Source organism: Scomber japonicus, chromosome 12 (genome assembly GCF_027409825.1).
Source record: "Scomber japonicus isolate fScoJap1 chromosome 12, fScoJap1.pri, whole genome shotgun sequence".
Taxonomy (NCBI): Eukaryota; Metazoa; Chordata; class Actinopteri; order Scombriformes; family Scombridae; genus Scomber; species Scomber japonicus.
In genome coordinates this window covers 6,120,272-6,141,303 of record NC_070589.1, presented here as the reverse complement: position 1 = coordinate 6,141,303, position 21,032 = coordinate 6,120,272, and the positions used below count along the sequence as shown (strand labels likewise).

The window sequence follows — 21,032 nt, the reverse complement described above, 5'->3', positions numbered from 1 at the left end:
TAAAAATTGCCAGAATAAAGAAGTGATAAGATGGGTTGGTGAAGTATGTCTACAAATTTGCAGGAGAGGATATGTGAGATGATGTCCCCCAAAAATTCCATATTTAGTTTTAGACATACTAGGTTTCTGACAGTGACTATAATTATCAACATCAAAAGAGCCCAAGAAAAAAAGAAGACAACGAAAAAAGAACACATCACTGAGGGCCCCTTCCTGCTCACAGAACCCTGGGCACTGTGTGGTAGACCCGACCACGGGTGAGATTTTATTATATTATCACTTATTACAAGTTACAAGTTATTACAATTCCTGTAGAGGTCATGAATGTTTGTAGCAAAATTCATGGTGATCAGCTATTGATATATTTCACTTCAAATGTCAACATGGTAGTATAGTCATTAGAATACACTGTGTGAGAAGTATTAATGTCTCTATCAAATATTGTCCTAATCACTCAAGTAGACATCAATATATTTCACTCTGGAACAACCAACCAACTGATCAGTCACATCATTAGCTAAAGCAATTTATAGGCAAACGTATTTTACATTATTTTACAGTTAAACATACTTTACAATGTTGTTTTACTGCTACAGAGTCAGTAAATAGTAGACTAACAGATGTGGATAAACCCCTGGTTCACTGGCACTCAGAGAACCAGGGTTATAAATGTTAACCTACCTTTAATTTTATTTAACCTACCACCACTATAGAAGTCACTCAGATGTATAGTAATACAGTCCAAGTCAAGCACCCTTTATTTCATTGTGTACACTACATTTTACCCCATATCAGCTGATCAAAGACCGTTTGACACTTTTTGACTATTTTAAGTCTATGTCGCATATGTTGTATATATATGTATTACTCCTGGGTTATGATTGGTTAGATATCACATACAGCTTTGTGTTTGCTCTTTCTTTCCGTCCCGTAAGCACTTTCAACCGTGTCAGAGCCTCAGCAACGCCCCTCAAGTCCTCCTCCACTATGATGTCATATCTCTCCATCATTTCCACCAGAGAGTGATGCTCCTGCCCTCTTTTTGGCAGTGAGACTGCGCTCAGATGTAGAGCCACCCTCTGGGACAAGCCCGACACTGTCAGCGGGACCAGAGGAGGCCAGCTCTGCTCTGTCAGGACGAAGGTGATGTAAGGGAACAACTCCTCAACTGTGGACACAAACCTCTAAAAAACAGAAAGGATGAGGTTACAACACAAGGATTTACATTATGTAGATGACACAATATAACTGACAAGATTTAACGACCAAAAGTCAACTGTCCTTTGTTGGAGCCCACCTAAACAATTACTTTAGGCAGGTATGGGGAGCAATGTGACACCTCCACAAAATTATGTAATGCTGGTATACAGTGCAGTCAGCAGCTTGGACACACATTCCCATTTAATTTAATGAGAAAGAATGCAGACTTGATGTTTAATGATGGCTCACACAATTCAAATATGTTATGTAAGTATGTATGATTTGTAATGAATAAAAAATAAAGGTTCAGACATGCAAAACCATTGGCAATGGTATTGGATTTTAATTAAACATGCCAAACTTTTGTTAAGAAGTTTCTAACACAGCAGAAAGTAGTAGGAATTCTATCACACTTATTGTATCAGAACCTGTATTGGATGAAGCAAGTCTGTCAGGCATTGAGGTATTGAGGTACTCTACATACATTTGTGTTGTCAGCGGTCTGCAAACCCTCCATGCTGATCCAGACCGGCCTGTAGAGCTCCTCTCTGTTGTACGCTGAGTGCAGCAGTTGGAGAGAAGCTTCCAGAAGCTGCTGAGACTGGACTCGCAGGTAAACACCCCAGGGAGCTTCAGGTGACTGCTCAAGCAGCTGCAGGACGTCCTGTACAGACATAACCATATCTTATTAAATATATTCACTTTTAGTGTTAAAGTCAGAAGCCTCTTATAAGATCAACAGACACAAGCTCAGTATTTGCTTTGAGATTCAAATCTGGAAAACATTCACTGTGAATCAGCTGAGTTCAAATAGATGTTGACCAATCATTGTATTGTATTACAGGAAGGATTTAGATGATGTCACTTGCTGTCAAAAGCAGCAGTTTTGAGGCTCAATTCTTGCCTCAGATGGATTCAGAATCAGTTTTGAAGTTGACATTTCCAAAGCCATTTTGGACATCTAAAGCACAAACTAGTGAAAACCTAGAGTAATGAGCTCCTATCATCTGTAAGAAGGGATCATGGTGTCATTTTTTAAAGAAAGAAACAGAAGAAGTGTTCGCTCTGTCAGTAACAACCTTACTTGATATATGTATTGATATACCTGCAGTGTGAAGAGCTCTGAGCCTTTCCTTGAACCTTCCACCACAGGGACTCCAGGTCGGCTGGGGTCAGATCCCACTCGAACCACCAACATACCACCAGCACCATCTGCACAGACATATTGTTTATGAACAAGGCAGTAAAAACAGTAAATACATTAATTTTCATTCATTTTTTACAAAGCAAAAAACCATTGCATTAATAAAGAAGAGTACCATTCTATATTCTGCCACCAGATGGTGCCAGAGTGACACATTTGTAAAATGCTGCTGATGGAGAAAATAATGTGATGATTCATTCCACATTTAGGATATATTAGCATTTAAATAATTCAGTTATAATTGAGTACAGAAAACAATGAAACTGAATGACTGTCTGTCTGGATGACTGAAGAAAAACTGCTATTAACAGCTTGTGTTGCATAAACAGTTCCAAGAGTTCCAGGAAGTATGCATTAGCTATTTTTATGCATCTTAATACCTGAAAGTTTAGCCAGTAGAGAGGCCTGATCAGTGACAGTAAACCAATGGACTTCCAGGATATTGTTCTGTGGGACTGCAGATGGAGGGTTAGTGTGTGAGCGTTGGGTGTGATAGAGGAAGTCCATCAGGTCTCCTCCAGGATAGAATCTCCTCAGGCGGCGTGGCTGTCCTGTAAACATAATCAATACATTAATAAGTGAAGATAATTACACAACACCCAGTCCTTGGTAACCATATCTGTATGAACATATGAAAACTGGTTCCACTTTTGACAAGTGTATCACCAAATGGCAGCAAATGATATTCATAATATTACATTTCTGTCTATCCAGTGACACCTTGTCAAGGCCTCATGGGAGTTGTAGTTGTTCAAGCAGATATAATATTTTTATTGTTGTTAAAATTTCAAGACATTCCCACAGTTTTCATTCACAATTTTCATTCAGCAGTTTCAGGTCATTCAGTGGTGCCTTTATTGATTATTTTTACTGTGGTTTTAAGTGTTAGCCATGTCTTCTGTTTTTATCTTTGCTCAAATATAGTTTTAATGTTTTTAATGAAACTTTTTGCAACAGGTATTCAATGATTAAAATACAAAATCATGAATTATTTTTACATGATCTACTCCAAATTCTGTTTTGTATCTTACACATAAAAAAGCTACAGATTAAAATTTCCATTTATTTTTAATTTCTATGAGACAAAACCTTGTTCTTTCTTACCTGCAAGCTCTTTAAATTGTGACAGTGTTGGTTCATATATATCGTAGTAGACTCTGGCAGGGTGGGTGTTGTCACGGATGAACAGAAGGTCACTGATGTTTGGGTGAATTGAACCCTGCCACAAGGTCAGAGTGGATCTGGAAACAAAATCACAACAGCAAGCACAGTCTCAGTGTCACAAAGTCCTATACCCATTGGACTGAGTACAAAGACATGATCAGCCACTTGTAAACCAGAGAATTTTGCCCTGGAATAAACTACACCAGACTGTATATTTGTACTTAGAACATTAAATATGAGAGCTTTCATGAGCTCACATGTTTTAATCAAGTGGGTCATTTTTCATTAGTAAATGAGTGTATTTTCAGTAATTGCCATAATACAGATAGAAACTTTCTTACTGTGGAGTCTGGCTGAGAAGCCAGCTGATGTGCTGCCAGCCAGTACGAGCCAGCAGAGCATGGATTGGGAATGTCACCTGAAAAGACAAATCAATATTAATGGAATATGTTAATGCAAAAGCACAATTTTAAACACAAACTGAAATGAAGATGACCTTACGTGCAAGGTAATATGTGATGCCATTTGAACCCTATCATTCCAGTTTTTATTTTGTTGTAGTATTAACAGTAATTAATCAAATTGCTACAAACTAATGGCCACATGGTGCGTCTCCTGAGGGTATGGGCTTCTGTGGCAGCTGCCCTATTGATAATCCAGCCTTGTCCCACAGACATGCAAACAATTACCGTGGAGATTTTTAAAAAGTACTGAATGACACAGAGTAGAATCAGCTGTACCAGTGTCTCCAAAGTCAAACTATAAAGGTTAACAATAAGAACTTAGAAAATCTTGTAGGATCTTATTGTTAATCTTTATTTTACCTCAATGAGGAAGAATCCTCCTCTTGAGATTCAGAACAAACAGCAACAAGGCAACAATATAGGTAAACAGAATAAATTAAATACATTGAATGGACTCAAAATAAGTGACAGTTTTGTAGTTAAAACTATGTTTTTAGTAACAAGGACCATAAGTAGGGAGACAGCAGTACCATGGAAGGTGACTTCTGTATGTACAACACTGTGTGACACTACTGAAGAGGATAATGATTGATTGGCTGTGACACTTCAGTCAGTTTTTATAAATGCTCTGCTGGACTATAACTTCTCCACAGTAGAGACATGATTTACACATGAATCTCAACACTTTCTGATCTGACTGGTGTCATTTTCAAGCTGTTTGAAAGTTAATAATACTGTATTATCTTCTTTCCCACTGATGTTTTGGTACGTCTTTTGATGCTTACCCTTTGTGGGACATCTTTGATCATATCATACATGTCCTGCACCATGGTGTTGGTGTAGGTGTCAGTGAAAATTGGAGGAGCATAGGACACCTGTAAGAAACAATGTAGCAGTTTAAATGTTTAAATGCTCATACTCTAGAAAAGAACATCGGTTGCAAAAATAGCATTGTATGGTCTCTGTAAGGATGAATCCTACTGTCTTTGGTGATCTCCTTTCTTGCACCATCATGATGTTGACATTTTGAGGTTTTAACAAAATATATTGACAACTATTGGGTGTATTGTCATGAAATATGGTACAGATATGTAGGGTGGCCAAAGAATAAATTGGAACAACTTTGATGTTACAATCACTATGTCCTACAAGTATTACACTGTGATTCCTGAAAAAGGCTGTGAACGTATACATACCATCCATCCAGGAGACAAAGTCACATCTGGAAACTTCTCCTGAACCACTTGCAGAAATCTGGAAAAGGAGGAAGAGGGGGAAGTGATGAGAGGAATGAATAATATGTTGTGATGGAGCTGTGAATTAATGAAACTATAATGTTAAATTCCACTTTTTCTTATTTGCTACTTCATTTTCCAGATCTCTCAATGTGACTTCTCAATGTATCTCCTGTTCTTAATCTAATGTAAATCCATTTGTGTTGAGGGAGTGTTTCTGATTTGGCAATGTGTCAATAATTAATGTAGTACATGCATAATGCAAACTTGTGAAGGCACCGATAGATAGACAAACAAATACATAAAAATCAATTTCTTACCCGGTTCCATTGACTACAGGCATGAAGGATGGTGTATTGGGACCTATGAGGATGTCTGCATTAATCCAGACAGGCCTGTTTATTCCTCTGGTAGCATTCTTTTGACTTAACACGTCCAATGACAAACCCACTGATGCCAGATTCTTAAAATCCAACTTAATACCTGGAGAAAGATTTAATTATTTTTAATCTGTATCTAAAGACAACTTGAATGGTCAGTTCTGTTCTACTACACTTCTGTCAAAGCCCAGAACCTTTTCTAGAAGACAGCACTGCATCCAACCATTGGTCCAGAGTGTTGTCACTATAGATATCAGGAGGGTGGGCCATGATAGGGATTGGCTTCTGACTTGGTGTTCCATAACCCTCCAGAGTGACATCAGCCTCCAAGATCATGACATCACCTAAAGGATCAGAAGAAGAACATCAATAAATTCATCCTCACCACATATGAGCTCCAAGGAAACACTCAGTGAACAATGATGTATATATATTTTTTGTATTTTGTATTGTGTTTACTTAAGAGAGCTTTGTCCATTTCCTCCTTTTTATTGGCTCTGTGATACCAGGTAGCCAATAGACCATCAGGCGTGCTGATTTCACCTGACTGCACCAGGAACTCCAGCATATCTCCATCAGTAGGAAACGATTGGAGACTTGAGGAATCTGATTGGACAGTAAGACAAACACAGGCACATGTGAGTGTTTACAGGACTGTCGTTCACAAAGAATCAGATACACATTCTAATGTATTGAAGGCAGCAGAATATACAGATTAAATGATCAATTTATCAGTTGTTAATTAGATATGTTTCAGTCAAGTTATTCAAGTAATCACTCCGTTTTTTTTTGTGGTAATTCTATTAATTATATTTTTTTGTCAGATTTGTTTAAGATTTGTCCCCTCCTCTGCTCAAAAATGTGTTTTCTTCTTGTTTTGTTGGATGTTTGAGCTTCACTGTGCAGAATAAAGCATGCACAGAGTCAGGGGCACCACAAGGGATTTTGCACACTATGAAAAGATATCACACTGGGCCCCAACAACAGGCACAGGCCATGCCAACTATGCACAATTGTTGTAACCACACCTCCAGAACCCAACTGACCCATTCAACACTTTAAATGACTCTACCTGTGCATGCATGTCTCCTGTAATCTAATACTAACTGTACAGTATTTACTGACACTGAGCTGTAACACTTGCAGACATGCATGCAACATACATACATACAGTATATTTCAATATTTGATACACCCTCTATAGATAATGTGCTGAAGGCCAACTTTTATAAGCTGAATGTAATTTTAATATTAACATTCTTGAATGGAAACATTTCTCAACAATTAACTTCTTCAATTAAAATAAATTAACTTTATTATCTATAGAATGATATAACAAATCAAATAATAAAATCAACAGTAGATTTGTAAGTCTACATACCAACTAATTCTCATCACTGAAAATGATTTAATCATTTCAAAAAGAAATGGGTTAGGTCATTCAACACAATGCTGCTCACCTTCTTCAGTGTGAAGTAGGGCTGGTTCATTATTATGGGAGGACAGAGCTTCTGAGCCTGAAGATGCCTCTGTTGGTCCTGGCACCAGTAGCAGGGACAACTTATTTAGTATGAATAGCTGAATAGTTTACCTAATGTCTATTAATGATGAATGATTTTTGTTTTGTTCTAATACATTTTTTAGGGCCCCTGTCAGTCACAGAGCCTTTTGCCAGATTTAAGATTTATAAACTGCTCACATTCATCTGCTGTGAGAGGAAGGTTTCTATAGGTGCCCACCTTAAATCATGAGTTTAAGGCATGGACACATGAGCATCATTTGTGACATCACAGCTAGTTTAGAACCAATCATGGTCCAGTATGTTATATACATACGCATACACTGATTAAAAATTAAATTAGTATTTCATTTGTCAACATGAAGTGTTTAAAAATGCTGCTTCAATGATTCTTTACACTGTTAGATATATAGATATAATTGTAAAAGTATTTATCTTGTAGTCTAAAAGTGTAAAAATAAACAATTTTTATATGAAAACTTCCATTCAGGTATAATCAAAATGTAAGATTTGACCTCAGTGTCCTCAGTGGCAGCCTCAGTCCTGATCATTGATTAAATAAATAATACAACAATCACCTTGGACTTTTCCATGTTATCATTTTACAACATGAGTGTATTAATTGTTACAGACATTGAACCATTCACAATGGTTCAATGTGAGGATTACATAATGGCTGCTTGACCTTGTCCATGTCCACTAGCCTCCTGCATTAGAATCCTCACTGACAAGTTCATTTAAATCTTCAAATGAATACATGTAGCTAGAAATCATAATTACAATGTATGATACACAACACTGCATGAACCATTTACATGCAATATCTGATAACCTGTTAAGTAATCAGTGTGTTGTAACAACCTGCAGCACTATAGATATGCTTAAATGGTAAATGGACTTACTTACTGTATATAGGGCTTTCCTAGTCTTTTGACCAGTCAAAGCACTTTTATACTACATCACATTCACCCATTCACACACATTCATACACTGATGGTGTAGCCCTTGGGAGCAATTTGGGGTTAAGTATCTTGCCCAAGGACACATTGACATGCTGAGAATTGAACCACCAATCTGGTCAGAATATGGAAGATGGATATATGATGCATCATCTCATTAAGATTAACAGTGTGTGATATCATAAGAACTTTGACCACAGTATTGGAACACAGCTTTGGATAAATACTTTATAACGGTCTTAAGTTGTGTGCTTACACTGCAGCAGTTTTAGCACCATATTTCATTGCAGCAGCTATATATGAGAGAAATCTCACAAATTACACTTAAGACTTGGTTACTTATATCATTTGTCAAACTCAAACAGACAACAATGCCTTTTTACCCTTTTTTCCTTACATAAAAGATATATATATATATAACTGTCATTATTCTAAGATGGACAGAACATTCTGTTAGTCTGAAATAAGAAAGCTGTTTCATGTACAGACTGTTGATTCACTCTACTGCAGAGCTTCAGCTCCAGTAAGAACAAAGACTTTGCATGGTGGGACAGAAAATAATGGCAGTCAAAATCATACAACTTCCCTCTCTATAAAAATGCCATTACTGTCCTCATTAATAGCAGCTATGGGACTTTTTGACAGATATTACCTGACTCTGTGAGCAACACAGCAGGGACAGTAATGACAACGAGCAGAACAAGCAGTCCGACGGCCACTGAAATCATTATCAGGTGTTGTTTTTTCCCAAAGCCCAGTTTATCGTCTTCCTCTTCCTTCACATGTACAGCCGCATGGTTAGGACGCTGCCAGACTCTGGAGGAACACAGTGGGACATACGACTGATCACTCATCAATCTGTGTAGTGTAATTATATGAATGAAGCATTGTCATTTAAGAAGTTCTGGTATCTTCAGGTGGTATTTGCTTAATGACACAAATCATACCACCTTTACCGAAAGAAATATGACTTCTCTTGCTTTGTATGTGCAGCTTAATAGATAATAATAGATCATTCCTTTAATGTTTTTGTCACTGACCTGGGTTGTTCTTGCTCTGTGCCTCTCTCACTGTCCTCTCTTTCCATCCTCTTCTACCTGCTGTTTTTACCGTCTGTTGATTTAAAAAAAAAAAAAGTAGTCCTTGTAAAGAGCTTCACACACAGAGACTGAGAGACAGATATGGATCTTTCTGTCCATTTATATGAGACGTGTCTAAAGAGCAGAGTGATTCTACTGATAAGGTCAATGTACTCCACTCTCCCATCTGTTTTATGGTAATAGGTGAACTACGAACACACACTGGGAGCAGTGTCGCTTGAGTCTTGTAATAAACAAACTAACCTATTTATGGACAAAATAAATATGTTTTTTCTTTTTTTTTTTGCTTATGGATCACATAAAAATTCAGAGATTGGCACCCATCCAAGCAGTCAATAGACAGAAGGTAATAAGTTGTAGGATATTGTCCTGATTTTTCCTCTAATCTTGTTTAACCCTCTAATCTTACCACTTTAGCCATCTTAAAAGTATTCAAATTGAACATGAACTAGGATGTCAGTTCTTTTGGAAATGCATGACACAAACAGGTTGACAACCACTGATATACTGTAAGCCACATAAATATTAAAGAGTTATCAGGGGAAAGTCTGGGATATTTACCCAACAGCTGAAGCCATAATCATAAATATTATTACTAGTCTATCTTGGGTGAGGTTCAAAGACAATATCAATGTCCTTTTGATTTGTTTTATTGAAGATATGCTGTAATAGTTTATCACTAGTTGTACTAACCAAGTGTGGTGTCTCAATTATGGTCACTGTAAGAAACCTAGTATGTCCAAAACTAAATATGGAGTTACAAGATTTCCACCCGACAGCAGCGTTATCCAATCAGAATAAAATAAAAGTTGTTTGAGAGACATGAGCTGCAGAGACCAGGGGCCCCTGGGGTTACCAGATTCATCACAGGACGATGGCTTAGGCTCGGCTATGATTCAATTTCACAGTGAGGCTGGTGAGGTTGGTCAGAGTTCAGATTTTCAGTGTAAAAAAACCAACATATAACTGCTTTTCCACAATGCTGGTTAACGGCCCTCCAATGAAAATTCCTGCAAAACAGACCCATGGTTGAAGCTAGTTAGCTAGTTATATAGAAAGTAGTATTTGGGTGGAATGAATCTTTAAAACTATAAATAGTTACACAGAAAGTAGTATTTAGGTGGAATAAACCTTTAAAACTATAATTAGTTATACAGAAAGTAGTATTTAGGTGGAATAAACCTTTAAAACTAGGGCACTAGAAACTGATCCACAGTGTTGTAGTTACACATCTGTACAGCAGGGGCGCATGGCGTCATCATGTTGCTATGGCAACACTATTACAAAAATGTCTACCGGGGTGGCAAAAGAAGAGAAACAGAAGAGACGTGCTCTGGTGCTGAAACCGTAAGTTGACATTCTCTTTTTGTCCAACATGGTCAAATAAACAGTAACCATGCTAATAACTCTTGTTAATTGTTCTTATCCCGCTGTGTCCAGTTCTTCTCGAGCAATTAATATCTCAGTGTCGGCCATACATGGAGTCACCCAGAGTAGCAAACACACAGCCAGCGCCCTCTGTTCACCCAGCAGGAGAAGTTTCAGCCTGGGAGGAGGAAGCAGAGTCCTGGAGAAGAGCACCGCTCAAACTACCAGACAAGCTGTTAGGGTAACTTACTAAGCAGTGGTGGAAGAAGTTAAAGTACCAATACAGTAATGTCAAAATGCTCCATTACCAGTAAAACTAAGTCATGCATGAAATGTTCTATTACAGTAAAAGTACTGCAGTATTATGAGTGATGTAGTATGCAGTATTACAGTAAAAGTACTGCACTATTATGAGTGATGTAGTATGTAGTATTGCAGTAACAGTATTGCAGTATTATGAGTGATGTAGTATGCAGTATTACAGTAAAAGTATTGCAGTATTATGAGTGATGTAGTATGCAGTATTACAGTAAAAGTACTGCAGTATTATGAGTGATGTAGTATGCAGTATTAAAGTAAAAGTACTGCAGTATTATGAGTGATGTAGTATGCAGTATTAAAGTAAAAGTACTGCAGTATTATGAGTGATGTAGTATGCAGTATTACAGTAAAAGTATTGCAGTATTATGAGTGATGTAGTATGCAGTATTACAATAAAAGTACTGCAGTATTATAGTGATGTAGTATGCAGTATTACAGTAAAAGTACTGCAGTATTATGAGTGATGTAGTATGCAGTATTACAGTAAAAGTACTGCAGTATTATGAGTGATGTAGTATGCAGTATTACAGTAAAAGTAGTGATATATTATTATATATGACATCATTAGATTATTAATAGTGAAGCATCAGTGTTAGAGCAGCATGTTACTGTTGTAGCTGCTGGAGGTGGAGCTAGTTTACACTACTTTATATACAGTTAGCTAGTTTATACTACTTTATATACAGTTAGCTAGTTTATACTACTTTATATACAGTTAGCTAGTTTACACTACTTTATATACAGTTAGCTAGTTTACACTACTTTATATACAGTTAGCTAGTTTAGTCAAAATGGTCAGCAGATAAATGTGAGGGGTGTTGAGATGATTAATGGGAGAGGAAAGAAGAAACACAAAGTTATGATATATAAATGTGTTCCCAAAAACAGAGAAGTTTAGAGGTAAAAATCACTATTGATGGAGCTGTTAACAACTCATAGACATCTGAAATGTGAGCCTGACTACACACTGCTGACTGGTTTCATCTTTAACAATGTGTTGTATTTTAAAAGCTTGTTATATTATCCATTGTGTCAAATATTTATCTGAAAAGTAAGTAAAGCTGTCAAATAAATGTAGTGGAGTAGAAAGTACATTAGTTCCCTCTGAAATGTAGAAAGTAGCATCACATGGAAATACTCAAAGTTGTGCTGTAGAGTACTGGAGTAAATGAGTTACTTTCTTCCACTGAGCTTTAGCAGCAGTAACATTGTAGCTAGTGGCATCTAATTGTTCTCTGTGCAGGTGTTTGATGAAGACGACAATGACGTCACTCCTCAGCCGCTGTACCAGGCAGAAGCAGGAGCTGTGCAGGCCAAAGCCAGCAGGTTCTTTCTGGATGAGATCTCTGCTGGATCAGCATCAGAGCAGACTACATCCACTGGGAGCTTCACTATGCCTTTCTCCAGGTACCACAGAACATACTATTGTAATGTATCCTATACATCATATCCTATACTGTGTCAAAATGACTGTAAACATTGTTTTCCAGGTCAGTGTTGGGTAGCAGCAGAATATCCAGCCAGTCCACCATAGAGTCAGTAAATGAGGAGATTGAAGATACATTTACCAAACGGGAGTTACCCATCAACTTCCCAGGTTCTTTACAATACTATATATTCTTTTATCCTTTCATTTAAAAATATTTATGGCATCACTGGTAAGTTTTTTGTTTATCCCTTTTAATTACTATATTAATATTTTACATAATCTTTCATGGACATACATGGCATATTAACCTAAATGCAGCTAAATACAGTTACAAATAAATGTTATCATGATTTATTCACAGTTCTCTCTAACAGATAACTCTAATGCATGAATTCTGGAAAGTGGTTCAAGGTTTTTTGTGTTTCGTGTTTGTTTCCTGCCAGATTTGCATCGAAAGAAAAACACTGTGAAAGAGCAGGTGACAGAGGACATGTTGAAAGTGATCATAGATATCCACATCTCTGAGACAGACAGTATTTCACTGCTGGACATACCCAGCACCTTTGTGTCAGTGGATGCTGATAATGCAGAAGCTATCATGTGAGTGAAGGCCTCTACTTCCTGATTTGATTAAGTGATCTGAAATCTCTACCAGTCATTTTAAAAATGTTTGGTTGTCATAAACTGTTCTCATCTTCTTGTTTTAACAGAGAACGTAACAATCAGTATGCTAAAGTTTGTGGGAACAGAATGGGCAATGATAAGTATACTGATCGATCTATGCAGACATTGAATGGAGCAACTAAAAACAAACAGATCCAGTGCGACGGTGTGGTCATGGTAGATGCAGGTAAGGCTTAAGTGCTCTCTGTGTTTAGTATTACTTTAAGTGATGATTTATACTCATTCAACACAGATTAAGTTTGGCATTTAGTTGGACTTCTGTTTTGTTACCTTTAAAGCTGAACAAATCAATATTTTTATATTAATGGATCATTTCACAGTTTTTAAAACATCAGTCAGGAGTCTAAAGGAAATTGATTTTTCTTGCTGTGATCATTCCTCATGTTCATACTGACCATTAGAAGATTCCTTCATAATGTACTAACAATGGAAGTGATGGAGGACAAAATCCACAGTCCTCCTTCTCTGTAACAATGTTTTTTAAAAGTTGATCTGAAGCTAACATGCAGCTGTCCAAATGAGTCAAATCAAGTAGATATCTTTTAATGTACTGCCAAACTGTGACTATACAATAACAATAATCATATATCAACACTTGTTTCTCACAATTGTGCACTGATAACAATGATCTGTATTTGAAAGATGAATACTGAGTTTTTTGTTGTCCTCGGTTGTACCAAGAAACTTGAACATTTAAACAGTGGAGGATTTTGCTACCTAAATTGAACCAATCCTGTCCAGTGTTCAGTTTCTCAAAGTACCTTGTCAAATGTGTCCATGTCCACAGCCACCAGTGTTACCAGCTGGGATATGTATGACATTTCGTGCGGCACTGAGCAGGATGAAACAACGTGTATCCCTGAACCAGAGAAGGCTGAGTATCTAGAGGCTGCAGTGGACACCAGCAGAGGTGCAGAGAGGAGCGTGTCAGTGGGCAGCACAGCCAGCACAGGTAATGATAAAGCACACTGATAGTACACTGTGTCATTCAAGTCTGAATAATTATTATTATTCTCAGGCCTCTAATGGTTGCAATTGGTGCAAGTGACTTTTCTGGCACAACTACTATATAGAGAAAAGGGTTTGATGTCATTTAGATATCATTAGACAACATTAGAATAGGTTTTCCAAGGATATCATTGATTAATGAGCATTACTTTGTGTTATTGGTCTTCAGGCAGTGCTGCCAGCTCATTGAAAGACGTGGAAGTGTCTGGCACCAGTTTGAATGCTGAGACAGACCTGCAGTTGATCATGCACTCAGAGAAATTTCTACATAGTCTGTTAGTTATGGAGAGAAGCATCATTGGAAACACCTTCCAACCTAAGCTGGCTGCTTACAGACAGCTGCCTGTACTAGAAGGTAAATCAGTTCATCAGCCACATGCACAAGTGATCATGAATCCAGATTAAATCCAGATGCTGACTAGCTAGTCCTCCCCATACATAAATATAATTACTACTTTTTGAATAAATAATAGTATGAAGTAATGTAATGCTTGTGTCAGATCCTGACAATCCAGCGAAGCCTGGAACGGAGGATACAGAGAGCTCTCCATCTCCTGCTCTGGAACATCTCTGGACTTTCACCTGTGAGCTTAGCAGAGGACGCAACATCAGCAGCATCGCCGGGAACACAAAGAACCTGGTAACACAGACACACCCTCTGCTGTCATTTTGTCATCTTTAGTTAGGTGTTATTTATTCAGGAACTCTTATCAAGATGAAAAATCTCTTCTGCAAGAAAGATCTGAGAGCAGACTATAACCTGGAGAAGGTCTGGATCACGGTAGGATGGATGGTATACATTATGATATCATCTGCAAATACATTGACATTACAGTGCTGAGTTGGAAAATAAACATTATTTATGGATAGAGTAAATAGCAGGGGATTTAATATTGATCCTTGAGGGAATTCTTTATCAACTACTAGGGGTCTTGAGTGTTTTTGGTCTATCACATCTTTCAGTATCACAGAATATCCATCTAACCAACTAACTTTCTCTCAAAGGATTTAAATAGTTATATGCGAAAAAACCCAATGGTAATATCTCTTTCCGGAAAAGTGTCCTACTGTGCAACATCATGCAGTCAGCAGCTTTCATTGGAGCTACAGAACTTTCCTCAAGAAAAATAGTCCCTATGAACATTTGGGTTTTTTTTTTAAAAACATTGTTTTTACTGCATTAAGCACCACAGACAAAATAAAGTTCACCCAAGAGAATTTCACAGTATATAAACACATAAAATTGACACTTACGTTAGACATGGAAATTATGGTGACACATGCCAACACTATAAATAGTCTCATATGCAACTACCTATTAATCATTAGCTCTACCAACTAACAGAATTGCCCTGACTGACACTTTTATTACAATTACAACACAATGAGCATCGATTCACTCTTTATGGTTCTATTACTGTGTGTTCTTATCTGTTTAAAAGCTATAAACATAAAGTGAACGACACCTAATAAATGAAATGACTCTGCTTTTTTTTCTGCAGGACCTCCTGGCTGTGGGCTATGGTGAGTTCGACTCCCAGAAACCAGGACTGGTCTGCTGCTGGTCCCTCAAAAACCCCACGGTATGGCCTTTATTCACTTTCTCAGACTTTTGGATGTCATCCTTCAGTTCCCCTTGCTACCTCATGCAAAATACTGAGTGAGGATGTTTGGTTGTTGTCATGTGTCTCCTCTGCAGTGGCCTGAGCGTATCATCCATTGTGACAGCGCTGTGACTTCTCTGGATTTCTCAGCCAACAACCCCGGTCAGCTGGCTGTTGGGATGCAAGACGGCAGCATCGCTATCCACAGCGTGCAGAGTCGAGACAAAAACGCACGTGTCATCAGCAGCCGGTGAGGACTGAGTATGTGGATGGAGACAGAGAGTCTCACGGACAATCAAGCCGTTACTGGTGCTACTCATGTCATTGCTGTTCCTTTCTTTGTTTTTGTCTCTAACACAGCGAGTATCCCAACAAACATTTGGGCCCAGTGTGGCAGCTCAAGTGGACTCAACAGGAACTGAGCTTAACAGGAGATGAAAAGGTTGAAGCTCTGTTCTCTGTGGCTGCAGATGGCAGGGTTAGCAAGTGGTTCGTCTGCAACAATAGCCTCGAATGCACAGGTACTCTACTCAACATTTGCCAATGGATTTAACCATGTCATTAAGAAGTAGACAAAGAACTGAGCAGAATTTAAGTTTCAAGTGTTTTTTTATTAGAGCACGTTGAATACAGTTACACATTTACAGTATACACACATCTGTGTGCATAGAGTGCAGGTCATAGTGCACTTTGGTTTTTTTTATAACATAATAGATGAAAACAACCGATGTAATATGTGAAATGCAAAATACAAAGAAAGAGAAATAGTTAAGAATACAAAATAAATAAATAATAATAATAATAAATAAATGAATAAGTAAATAAATAAAAAATAAACAAATAATAATTTAAAAAAAAAATCAAATAACAAGGAATAAAGATAAAACTGAGCAGAATTTACAACAATTTTACGTCTTTTGCTGTAGATCTGATGAAGCTCAAGAAGATTCATAATAGTAAGAAGAAGACTGGAGGGACCAAGACAGAAAAGAATACAGAAAGTGTTTTATCAGCACTGACTCCTGGTCTGTGTTTTGACTTTCATCCAACAGTAAGTTGACAATATAAATGAGTTGACCATGTGCTGATTGTAGTTAAGCTTGATTTCTCATCCATTACTGTGGAAATACATACATGCTGGAGGGCTGTGGTGGTGAAAGTGCTCTGACATTCTTTTGTGTTTCTCTATATTTGTCTTATGACATTGGTACCATGCATCACACTTCTCTTTTCCTTTTTTTCTGTTTCCACAGGACTCCAGTATCTACCTGGCTGGTACATGGGAAGGTCTCATCCACAAGTGTTCCTGCTACAACAGTCAGCAGTTTCTGGAGACTTACAGGAAACACTTTGTAAGTGTTTTAGTATAAAAGCTTCAGTCGTGAAGAATGACTGGACATTACATCGTATCAATTATTTGAATGCAGCTGCTTTAAAAGCCAAAAATTATTCCATGTAGACTGCAAAAGCTCATATGTCATTTCATCAAGCTTGAGGATGTGAAATGCAGTAGTATTTTAACTTCATGGATGCTGCTTTTGATGAGTTACATTCATCATGTGGCAAGTAAGACAACTCCATATGACTGTTAATGTTGCTCTGTCTGGTGGATGTGTAAATCCACCAGAAATGTCTGTGATATCTTAAGGTAGTATGTTCTATAGTTTGGGGATGTAATTAACAAAGGCTGCAACCCTGATGTTCTTTCTATTGCTAGAAAGCTCCAATAAACCAGCAGCAGGTGGCAAATTGTAAACAAAGGAGTTAGCATGTAGCTTGGTCCTATTAAGGGCTTTTTATGTAAGGAGGAGGACCTTAAATCTTAAATTTTGTTACTCAATCTAGCCATTTCTATTGTTTAGGAATCAAAATGCTCTTATTCTGAAGGAACACTACTGTATAAAACTTTAATGATATTTCTGGTGCTAGGAATAATAATTTGTAGCCTTGAAAGAGGAAGTAATTCACTGTATATTCTTCTGCTTTCAGTTTTTTACTTTTTCATACAAATATTATTTTTTAAAGGTGTGTGGGTCATTGTTGAACACTCAGAAAACCCCATAGTAACAATCACTGATCTCACTCCCTCTCAGTGTCCTGTCAACTGCCTCGCATGGTGTCCACTCAGTCCTGATGTGTTCCTCAGCTGCTCCTCTGATTGGACCATTCAGCTTTGGAGGCAGGACCACTTCAGCCCCGTTTTAAGTCTCCCCTCCAACCACAGAGCTGTGTGCGACATCAAGTGGTCCCCAAAGTGGGCCACGGTATTTGGAGCTGTTAATGAGGGACAGCTGGAAATTTGGGACCTGAATTCAAGCATGTGAGTCAGACTGAAGGAGAAGACTTCTATACTCACTTAGCTTCACCCTGCTTGTCTCTCTGATGCATCCTGTGTGTCCATATACACGTTTCTCTTTCAGCTTGGATCCCATTATTGTTCAGCCTGCTGCTCCTGGTGTGAAGATGACATCCCTGCTGTTCGCCACACAGACAGACTGTGTCCTGGTAGGGGACAGTGATGGACAAGTGAGCGTCTACCAGCTCAAAAACGTCATTTTGGGAGAGAGCAGTCAGGTAAAACAAGAACAGGTGGCCAGTTGGACTAAAATACAATTGATGAACTTTAATTAAATCATGTAATATTTGCCTTTTATTGACAGATTATGAGGCATTTATGCAGTTTAGCCTTAGTCTTACTTGATGTTCGACTAACACGACAAACTTCTCAGTGTTCTGCATCTTTTCTTTCAGGTGGATATTCTTGAAAGCATAATCCATTCTGCAATATCCAGATAAGCCTGATGCATCATGGGGCAGGCACTTTAAAAAAATATCTGGCAGGTGATTGGATGATCCATCTGTTTATAACTGCAGCTGGATTCACAGGATCACATGATCACAACAGACTTGAAAGACTAGATGGATTCTAGCGTGTCGCAAATCCAGCTGCTTACAAGATAATATCCAGGTAGCTTTAATACAAATACACATGAACAGATACAGCACTGTGCTTAGTTTCAGGTGCTTTAGATGTTTAGATTCTTATCCATAATGAAATACCATCAGAGAGGCGTCTGATTGGTAATCAATTTATTGTGCAGCATCACAACAACATGATCTCAACCTCATCATGTGCTGCTGTTTAAAAGCCAAAGTTGCTCAAACCAAATATTATTTTTATTTAGGTTTATTCTATTTGATCTACTTTGTATGCATTGTAAGCATAATGTTTTTAAAGCATCCTCGCTTCACATGAAGTGCCTAATCTTTGCACAGTACCGTATGATCTAAGACATCATCCATCATCAAGTGAACATCTTCAAATGACAAAGATGGAAACTGGATGTTGGTTTTTGACATCATTAATCTATCATGAAGTAAGAAGCATTAATACATGATTGGTGTAAGGCCTGATCTGGCCATGAATTTATACCCATCATGAACTACATTAACCCAGACTGGCACTCTGTCAGCACAGTGACTACAAGTGGTTGTACATTTCACACAATGCTGCTTTAGTGTAAGATGAATATTATAAATTATAAAGCTGATAAAACAGCACCTCAACGTAGATTGCACCAGTAACCATTAACATTATGTCTCTGATAATATATCCTAACTTCCCCTGTTTGTCCATATGGGAGCCATAGCAACAAGTACACATAATAATGTTCCTAACAGACTGTGGAGATTGCATCAGGGAACAGAGCCTCCTATTGTCTAACGTAAAATACTCTTAAATGTGTCTTTTCAGATTAAAATTGTAGGAAATAAAACTTAAATTTGAACTTTAACACAGCAAAATCAAGCAATAACACTCCGACATTCATGAATAAGGCATTTTAAAGTCTTTTCTTTTATATTGGTGTAATATAAATTTTACATTATGTGTCACATGGACAACACTGAAAAAGTTCTGGTGTTACATTTCTCAACAGTAATTGATGGTAAATCAAAATTATGCCATTCACTTTATGAATCAAGTATTTTTTAATGAAATAATCTCAAAACCTCAAGTTCTGAATATGCATGTTCCTTTTTTTATGATAACTTCATGTAACTGACAATTATCACATGTTATTCCTACTGATATGTGTGCTTAATGAAAGGATAACATCAATCATTTTATGTTCATCAGCAGCCTTTATTCTTCATCTTAAAAACAATAATCTCTGCAGCAACACTAATAAAAACCATCTCATCAGATTTTACATCACAAATGATCTTTTTTTTAATATCAATCAGTGATCAGATAAAACATTCCCAAAACAACACACAAGATTCCAATAGCAGATTATTACACTTCATAACAATAACAGCACATTATTTGCATAGTAAGATTAGCGTTCATGTCGCAAAGAAACAAAAACAAAGTTAAACAAATATCATTATAATAGCATTTGCTCAGAAAAGAGAAAAAAAACGTTAAACACAGCTACACACACAAGCTGATACAAAGTTCCCTTATGAACATGAAGATGTCTTTAGTCGCCAAAATCATTGTTGGAAACTAAAAACATCTGTGTGATTCAAGTTTCTGTGTCCTGTTGTATTTGATAAATGTGATTATTAACCTATATGTACCTATATAAACTGTTGATGCTCAGTGTTCCTGACTTCAAAACAAATATCTAGTAATCATGTATGAAGTTTTTTTTTAACTTCAAAAACATGTATTGTATCTTATAGTGCTAAAATAATAAAGTGCAGTTGCAGATGAGAGTCACGTGGCTTTATTGTCACTCTTTCACCAGTGTCTACATGGTTTAAATATGCTGATTCATTCAAAGAAAAACTGGCAACCTTCCTTTTCTGATCTGTCCTCACTTCTTGATTTGAACTAGTTTTGCCACAGAGCAGGTATACCAATACAAAACATACTTCAGATGTGTGTGGACTTCATTCTTTACATCGTGTCCAGGTTGCTGCTACTTATGTGATGTGATTTAAATTCAAAATAACTTAGGCTAAATACCTTTTTAGCACCTATTTAAGCTTGGTGCAGTTGTTACCTGCATCAATATGTGACAGCAACAAAGTGTATGTATGATAATGAGTAAGAAAGTTACAGCAGCATTATCCACCACACGGAGATAATATTGATTTTTCCATTTAAAAATCTAATTTAAAGTTATTTCATTTTGCCAGGTGTGCAGATTGAATATATTCTGTATTATTATTATCCCCAAGTGACTAAAACATGTTGAAAATGTGTGTGTGTGTATATATATTGAAACTGTAACAAATGCTGAAAATCTATGGGTGACACTGCAATGCAAAGGAAAGCCGTACAAGCATTCAACACTAGATTTCCAATGCACTCCAAAAACACTTGTGTGCTCTCCAATACTTTGAGGGTTTTTCCATTAATGATTCATTAAATACAAATCAGA

At 37.2% G+C, this 21,032-nt stretch overlaps 2 protein-coding genes across 2 annotated transcripts; one reads left to right on the top strand and one right to left on the bottom strand.

Moving 5' to 3' along the window:
* Positions 1-737: 737 nt before the first annotated feature.
* Positions 738-9,212, bottom strand: fam151a (family with sequence similarity 151 member A). Its single transcript, XM_053330633.1, has 13 exons — positions 9,166-9,212; positions 8,778-8,941; positions 6,107-6,253; positions 5,842-5,991; positions 5,588-5,750; positions 5,229-5,286; positions 4,818-4,907; positions 3,910-3,986; positions 3,509-3,645; positions 2,785-2,955; positions 2,306-2,412; positions 1,685-1,864; positions 738-1,184 (listed from the first exon to the last, which is right to left on the bottom strand). Exons 1-13 carry the CDS (start codon positions 9,210-9,212, stop codon positions 876-878), a joined length of 1,800 nt encoding a protein of 599 aa, XP_053186608.1. The 3' UTR covers positions 738-875.
* Positions 9,213-10,513: 1,301 nt separating this feature from the next.
* Positions 10,514-18,435, top strand: LOC128369555 (dynein axonemal intermediate chain 4-like). Its single transcript, XM_053330632.1, has 17 exons — positions 10,514-10,572; positions 10,666-10,834; positions 12,158-12,321; positions 12,405-12,511; positions 12,787-12,943; positions 13,054-13,193; positions 13,815-13,979; positions 14,205-14,390; positions 14,536-14,675; positions 15,538-15,618; positions 15,735-15,889; positions 16,000-16,160; positions 16,566-16,690; positions 16,893-16,991; positions 17,733-17,959; positions 18,060-18,213; positions 18,391-18,435. Exons 1-17 carry the CDS (start codon positions 10,514-10,516, stop codon positions 18,433-18,435), a joined length of 2,334 nt encoding a protein of 777 aa, XP_053186607.1.
* Positions 18,436-21,032: the final 2,597 nt, after the last annotated feature.